This window comes from Orycteropus afer, unplaced genomic scaffold, assembly GCF_000298275.1.
Source record: "Orycteropus afer afer isolate SDZICR_OR568_19922 unplaced genomic scaffold, OryAfe1.0 scaffold01170, whole genome shotgun sequence".
Classification (NCBI taxonomy): Eukaryota; Metazoa; Chordata; class Mammalia; order Tubulidentata; family Orycteropodidae; genus Orycteropus; species Orycteropus afer.
The window spans coordinates 147,028-155,530 of NW_006922757.1; the positions used below are offsets into that span (position 1 = coordinate 147,028).

General features: G+C 37.4%; 1 protein-coding gene across 1 annotated transcript; it reads left to right on the forward strand.

Moving 5' to 3' along the window:
• Positions 1-3,073: 3,073 nt before the first annotated feature.
• Positions 3,074-4,066, forward strand: LOC103212946 (olfactory receptor 4F3/4F16/4F29). Its single transcript, XM_007958858.2, has one exon. It carries the CDS (start codon positions 3,119-3,121, stop codon positions 4,064-4,066), a length of 948 nt encoding a protein of 315 aa, XP_007957049.1. The 5' UTR covers positions 3,074-3,118.
• Positions 4,067-8,503: the final 4,437 nt, after the last annotated feature.

Below are 8,503 nucleotides of genomic sequence, written 5' to 3' on the forward strand. Positions count from 1 at the left end.
CCATTTCCTACATATATATTTGGATATATTATGGGCTCTATACACATGAATAATTAAGTTAATAGTAAAAAGTCTCCTTGTATTATACAGATCAAGGCATTTTCCATGTATTGCATACCTCTCTCTTCTTTCTTCCTATTCCATTTTCACTAATTTCTACAAGGCCAGATTAATGTTTACATCTTGTGGACAGCCTTTCCCACATTCTCTAGCTGACAGGTATCTTCTTTCTGCCTTTGAACTTTTCTTAGCACTTTTCCACCCAAATACTCAGCAAATACTTATCTTTGACACTTATTGTATACCACCTTATACTGTACTTGCTCTGTGCACAATTCATGGTTTTTCAACTGTTTTCTTGACTTACAGGAGTCAAAGCCAGAACAAATGAGTATGAAGAAGAATTGTTAATAAAAGCTACAAAAAGTAAACTGGATTTTAGTTGACTTTTAGGAAAATAAAATTTAGAATTCCCAAAGGATAGGCTTATTAGAAACATAACCTAGAGTTTTTACAGTTGTAGAGACAGTTGCATTAACAAAACAAACAAACAAACAAAATAAATAAGGAGTACATAGTGTCAGCAGTGAATAATAATTTTTCCAAATATAATTTAGTATTAATAATAGACACTACATGAATACTTGTGTTTAGTTTTGATTCTAACTGGGATAAATCACAATTTTGAGTTTCACTTTTACTTTTTCTTTTTTTAAAATCTGATTATTTACTTTAGGATATGTCATTCTGGAATAGGAATCAAGAGACTAGGGTTCTGGTTCCCAATTCCAGCAATTTTATGAATCTGGGAAACTCAGTTTACTTTGCTGGGTCTCGTTTTTTTTTTTTTTTTTTAAATCTAAATAATGATCAACCTGAACAGAATGGTATTTCATTTTATCACAGTGTGAACATGTGTCTCTCACCTAGGCCTTGGATCATTTTCAACAATTGCTGAGTTTCCCTAGTACCCTTCACAGTACCTCCATCAACTATCCATGTACGCTCATACCACCAGTGTTTTTCCATGCTGACCTCCTTCTCCAAATGGGCAACATATGTGGCTGTTCTAAATTTCCTACCCTGGGTCCCAAGGTTTTTGGTGTATCATGAGACAATGGATTATTGACTCAGGAGGTGATGGTATAATCACTGAGGGTGCATAAGAATAGAGACTCCTATCAGTGGTAGTGACTCAGAATTGGGGTCAGGACACAGTGAGAGCCTCTGTGGGTATTGTGGTCTATGATAAATGAGGGCATCAATTAGATGGATTTTTGTGTGAGAAGTTCTGGAGCTGTGGCTACAAAAATGAAGGATATCAGTATATTGTTCTATTGTACATCAGCAACTCCTAAAATCACAAAACTGTATTAATGTTTTTAGAGACTACTCTCTGCTGTAGGGAAAAGACTAAAGTGGGTATCAGGACACAGATAAACACAACCCTGTTCCCTACTCATGCCTCACTTGACGTATAAACAGAATACTTATTAAAGGACTAAATCTCCAGTGTTATTTTTTGTATTTTTATTTGAAGATTAAGAAGAAAGCTCATCTACCTACTAAAGTGCTACTTATTAATGCATCATATTCTTCTCATTTTATAATCATGAATTAAATGCAAAAAATTACAAATTTCCTTGAAGATTAAATATTTAAATTGCTTTTCATCAAAGTAAAGAGTGTAATGTCATATATCAGAACAGGTTATAATTCAAGAAGGTACTGAGTACATTAAAGCATGGAGGATGCAAATGAGTTTGAAAGGTGATACCAAGAGGAGGCTGAAACACTGGTGAATGAAAACTTAATATGTCAACTATGCCAAAAGTCTCAATACCTTTATGCATATGTACAGAAAGAAGCTGTTTTGCAGAGGTATTTTACATCCTCTGTGGACACTAAGACATGTGCCTCAATAGAAACTCTGATGAAATCCCCAAAATACATATTCATTAGCTAGGAGAAAGCCTTGTAAGATCAGATGATTCCAGAGAATGCCTTACTGGATATTGAGGCCAATTGAAGACTTTGCAATTATAAAAGGTTGTGTAGAAGCTAGAGGCTCTCAGAATAACCATAAGTATAATAAAATGTGGTGGAACATAGTGATAGTTCTTTATTTTTAATGTAAGTCCACATCCTTCCCCTGTTCTTATACTCTAGAGGGTTCTCTAATGTCACATACCCTAGTCTCTTTATGGCAGTCTCAATCTGTAGGTGATCTAGTTAATCTTAACTCATGTTCCAGGCAACTCTCACTCTAAGTGACAATTCCTATCACATTTCCCCATAATCCCTACTTTTTGTCAGAGAAATGGAAGTGTTAAGTAGGGAGAGTAGAGAATTGTGAGAGTATGCATAAAAATAAGTTGGAAATGAGGACTAGTCAATGTCAGAGGTGATTTAAATAGGGGATGAATGTCATGCTTAATCTGTTGGAACCTTGAGGTGCAGTGGTTAACTGTTAGGCAGCAAATGGAAAGGTTGATGGTTCAAACCTACCAGTTGCTTCCCTGGAGAAAGATATGAGAGTCTGTTTCTGTAAAGTAACTGTGGGACCTTGGAAGCTGTAGGACAATTCTACTCTGTTATATAAGGTTGTCATGAATTGGAACAGATTCAAAGGCAATGGGAATCTTCTATTAGGGCTTCCTGGGCGGTTTATGCTTGATTACTAACCTAAATGTAGTAGCTTGAACCCACCCAGTAGAGTTGTGGAGGAAAGGCCTTGTAATCTTCCATAAATATTACAACCAAGAAAACCCTCTGGAACATTTCTACCATGTAACACACAGGATCACCATGAATCAGAATCAATTTAATGACCACCTTTTTTTTTTTTTTAATTTTCAATTAATTTGAAGCCAAAATATTGTGGGGATAGTATTGGTGACAGGTTTAAATCACGTTGTGCTAACAAGCTGTGATTATACTATATTGATTTTTCTTGTTTTTGTATATTTGAGGAACTGAAAACTACATACTTTTGATTCATAATGAGGACACTGTAGCATAAATTATTCTAAGACATATTATTATCATCTTAATTACAATTTTTTCCTTATTTTTTTTAGTTCTCATAATTTCAGTGGCAGCCCTGTTGGCTGGATCAATGGATGGAGGGAATTACTCTGTGGTGTCTGAGTTTGTGTTTCTAGGACTCACCAATTCATGGGAGATCCAGCTTCTCCTCCTGGTGTCCTCCTCAGTGCTCTATGTGGCAAGCATGACTGGAAACATCCTCATTGTGTTTTCTGTAACTACTGATCCTCACTTACATTCTCCTATGTACTTTCTACTGGCCAGTCTCTCCTTCATTGACTTGGGAGCCTGCTCTGTCACTTCACCCAAGATGATACATGACCTGTTCAGAAAGCACAAAATCATCTCCTTTGGAGGTTGCATCACTCAGATCTTCTTCATCCATGTCATTGGTGGTGTGGAGATAGTGCTGCTCATAGCCATGGCTTTTGACAGATATGTGGCCATATGTAAGCCTCTCCACTATCAGACCATTATGAGTCCTAGAACGTGCATTTTGTTTCTTGCTTCTGCTTGGGCCCTTGGTGTCAGTCATTCACTTTTCCAACTGGTGTTTATAGTTAATTTACCCTTCTGTGGCCCTAATGTATTGGACAGCTTCTACTGTGACCTACCCAGACTCCTCCGACTAGCATGCAGAGATACCTACAGACTGCAGTTCATGGTCACTGCCAACAGTGGGTTTATCTGTGTTGGTTCTTTCTTCATACTTGTAATCTCCTACATCTTCATCCTGTTTACTGTTTGGAAACATTCCTCAGGTGGTTCATCCAAGGCCCTCTCTACTCTGTCAGCTCACATCACTGTAGTCCTTTTGTTCTTTGGTCCAACCATGTTTGTCTATACTTGGCCACACCCAAATTCCCAGATGGACAAATTTCTTGCTCTCTTTGATGCAGTTTTCACTCCTTTTTTAAATCCAGTCATCTACACATTCAGGAATAAAGAGATGAAGGCAGCAATGATGAGAGTATGCAAACAGCTAGTGATTTACAGGAAGATCTCAAAAATTACGTGATGTTCTTGCTGACCATGGTATAGTATTACACTTCTATCTTTGATATTTTAGATTCAGGAGCTTTGAGGCAATATTGATTTGGGTATTATCAGATATGTAATGTAATTCTTAACTGATGAATGTACTCATTCCTTATGAAGAGCAAGTCAGGAAAACACTATACCTCTATATTTATGTAAGTCCCTTTTAATTTCTTTCAGTAATGTTTTATAGCTTTTGGTCTTGTATATCTTTTGTTTATATTTATCCTTACATATTTCATATTTTATATGGTAGTTTAGATAGCTTTATATTTCAATTTACATTTCCTCATTAGTACATGGGAATACAATCAAATTTTGTTTACTTATATTGTATCCTGCAAACATGCAAAACTCATTAGTTTTACTAGTACTTTATAGATTATATAGGATCTTCTTCATAGATGATCACAATGTCTGAAAATAAAGAAATTTTTACTTTCTAAATTCCAGCATGAATTCATTTATTACCTTATTGCACTTGATAGATCCTCCAACAAAGTGTCAAATGGAAGTGGTCAGAATGGGCATCCTTGACTTATTTCTGATCTTATGGGAAAAAACAGTTTTTTTGTCAGCAAGTATGATGCTAGCTGTAGGTTTTTCATAGATGGTTTATTTATAAGAGGTTCCTTTCCATCCACAGTTTGCTGAAAAATTTATATTTTAAAATCAAGAGTGGATGTTGGATTTTTAAAAAGGATTTTTATTTATTTTGGTAAAAAGCGTATGCTGGCTCTTTAGAAGGTGTTAGGAAATCTTCCCTTTTCTTAAATTATCTGAAGGAGCTTGTGCATAATTGGTATGATTTCTTCATTAAATGTTTGATGAAATTTATCAACGGAACCATCTGGATCTGGAGTTTTTTCCTGTCATAAGGTTTGCAACTATAAATTTAATTAATTTATTCAAAAACTTTGTGTTATTTATTTTGGTAAGTACTGTCTCTCGATAAATACGTACATTTATTATGTTGTCAAATTATTAGAATAAGTTGTTCGTAAAATTCCATTATTATCTTTTCTAATATCTATAAGACCTACAATACTCTCCTCACTCTTATTCTTCAATGAAGGAGCTCTGGTGGCATAGTGCCTAAGGCATTTGACTGCTAACCAAAAGGCTGGCAGTTCAAACCCACCAGCCACTCCTCGGAAGGAAGGTTGGGCAATCTACTTTTGTAGAGATACTGTCTCAGAAATCCAAGGAGGGGTTGCTACAAGTTGGATCTGACTCAATGGCAGTGTGTTTGGTTTTGGTTTTGTTTTGGTATTCTTCAATGTACTGCAGAGTGAGCAACTCAGGAGGCTGAATAAACTATTTCACTCCTCAAAGACTGAATGTCTAGATAAATTTGGATGTGGTGGTGTAGTCCCTGAGGCATTTGACTGCTAACCAGAAGGCTGGAAGGTCAAACTCACCAGCCATTCCTTGGAAGGAATATTGGGCAATCTACTTCTGTAGAGATACCAACTTGGAAACCCAAGGAGGGGTAACTATAACTCAGAACCAACTCAACGGCAGTGAGTTTGGCTTGGTTTTTGACAGAAGTGGGAAGCCAGTGAGGACAGACAGAAGGGGTTAGAGGAGAAGCCCCAGGCAGGAAGTGGGAATGCTGGATGGACAGCTGAAATGGGTAAGGGGAGCACCTCCAGGCAGGAAGGGGGAAGCCAGGGCAGATGGCTAGAATGGGTAAGGGGAAAACCCCTAGGCAGGAAATGGAAGCCAAAGTGGATGGCTGGGACAGGTAGGGGGAAGGCCAGGAAGTGGGCAGAGTGGTTTGGAACAGCTCAGGGGGATGAACTTGTCTGTCAGTTTGTCATACTGTGGTGGCTTGCATGTTGTGTGAGGTTGGAGGCTGTGCCACCAATGTTTCAAACACCAGCAGGGTTGCCTGTGGTGGATGGGTTTCAGTGGAGCTTCCAGACTGAAGACAGACTCTGAAGAAGAAAAAGACTTTAAAAAAGGTCTTTTGCAGCAGATTTGTCCAGTGCAATATGACATTTGATTTCTTGACTACTGCTTCCATGGGTATTTATTATTGATCCAAGTAAAATGAAATCCCTCACAACTTCAATCTTTTCTCCATTTATCATGATGTTGCTTACTGGTCCAGTTGTGAGGTTTTTTGTTTTCTTTATGTTGAGGTTTAGTCCATATTGAAGACTGTAGTCTTTGACCTTCATCAGTAAGTGCTTCAAGACATCTTCACTTTTAGCAAGGAAGGACGTTTCATCTGCACATCACAGGTTGTTAATGAGTCTTCCACCAATCCTAATGTCATATTCTTGTTCATATTGTCCAGCTTCTTGGATTATTTGTTCAGCATACAGGTTGAATAGCTATGGAGAAACGATACAACCCTGATACATACCCTTCCTGATTTTAAAACATGAAGCATCCCCTTCTCTATTCAAATAACAGCATCTTGGTCTATGTACAGGTTCCTCATGAGCACAATTAAGTGTTCTGGAATTCCTATTCTTCTCAATGTTATCCATAATTTGTTATGATCCACATAGTTGAATACCTTTGCATAGTTAATGAAACACAAGGAAATATCTTTCTTGTATTCTTTGATTTCAGCCAAGTTCTGTATAACATTAGCAATGATAGCCTCATTCCATGTCCTCTTCTGAATCCAGCTTGAATTCCTGGCAGTTCCCTGTAAATATATCGATGCAATCATTTTTTAAATTATCTTTAGCAATATTTTACTTGAATGTGATATTTGAGATATTGTACAATAATTTCCACATTCTGTTGGACCACCTTTCTTTGGAATGAGCACAAATGTGGATCTCTTCGAGTAATTTGGCCAGGTAGCTGAGTAAATGTCTCAGCGCTGCACCACTTGTTGAAACATCTCAGTGGGTATTCCATGAATTCTTGGAGCCTTGTTTTTCACCAATTCCTCAGTGCAGATTGGACTTCTTCCTTTGATACCATTTGTTCTTGATCATAAGCTACTTCCTGAAATGGTTGAACATGGACCAATTCTTTTTGGTACAGTGACTTTGTGTATTCCTTCCATCTTCTTTCAATGCTTCCTGCATCATTCAATATTTTTCCAATAGAATCCTTCAATATTGCAAGTCGAGGCTTGAGTTTTATATTCAATTTTTTTCAGCTGAGTATGTTCTCTCCTTTTGTTTTTCTAACTCCAGATTTTTGGACAATTCATTATAATACTTTACTTTGTCTTCTTGAGCCTCCCTTTGAAATCTTCTTTTCAGTTTTTTTATCTCATAATTTCTTCATTTGCTTTAGCTACTCCCCATTCCAGAGCAAGATTCAGTGTCTCTTCTGACAGCCATCTTGGTCTTTCTTTCTTTGCCTCTCTTTTTAATGACCATCTGCTTTCTTCATGTATGATGTTCTTGATGTCATCCCCAAACTTGTCTGGTTTCTGGTCATTGGTGTTCAATACTTCAAATGGTATCTAAATTCAGGTGGGATATAACCAAAGTCATATTTTGGCTCTTGTAGACTTGTTTTAATTTTCTTCAACTTCATCTTGAACATGCACCTAAGCAACTGATGATCGGTTCCACAGTCGGCTCCTGGCCTTGTCTTGACTGAAGATATTGAGTTTTTCTATCACCTTTTTCCACAGATGTAATCAATGTGATTCCTCTGTATTCCATTTGGAAAGGCCCACATATATAGCTGCCATCTATGATGGTGAAAAAGTTTTCACACTGAATAAATCATTAGTCTTACAAAATTCTATCATGTGATCTCTGGCACTCTGGAATTATTTCTATCACCAACCAAAAAAAAACCCAACCAAATTCACTGCTGTGGAGTCAATTTGACTCATAGCGACCCCTCCTTGGGTTTCTGAGGCAGTATCACTATGGAAGTAGATTGCCCAATCTTCCTTCTGAGGAGTGCCTGGTGGGTTTGAACCAGCAGCCTTCTGGTTAGTAGTCAAGTACCTTAGGCACTATGCCACCAGAGCTCCTTCATTTGTATGACTTGTCTCTAAACTTTGATTCCTTATATATAAGTACTAGATTTGTTTCACGAGTAAAAAATAATATGCATTGAGAGCTGTAGTGTACACACACAGAGTGTATCTTGCAAAAGCTGGAATGTGTGCAAGGTGACAGAAAAGGAAAATTCAAAATATTTTCCAATATCACCAACAGAGTGATAGAAAATTGGCAAGCCTCCACCCTGTCAAAGGCAGAAAACTTGCCAGACTGAGAAAAACAAGGCAGTCCTTTTGAGTTCTGGCTCTCACAGTTTTCACAGTATATATGTATCAGCAGTCATTGAGTTGATTCTCTTTCATGGCAAACCATATGTGTCAGAATAGAGTTGTGTTCCACTGAATTTTGGGGGCTGATTTTTCAGAAGCAGGTCTCCCGGTCCTTCTTCCAAGGTTCCTGTCGGTGGGGTTGAATTTTCA

What these genes read in the sequence shown, in the direction of transcription:
- LOC103212946 (XM_007958858.2), top strand. Translation starts at nt 3,119, where the DNA reads ATGGATGGAGGGAATTACTCTGTGGTGTCTGAGTTTGTGTTTCTAGGA.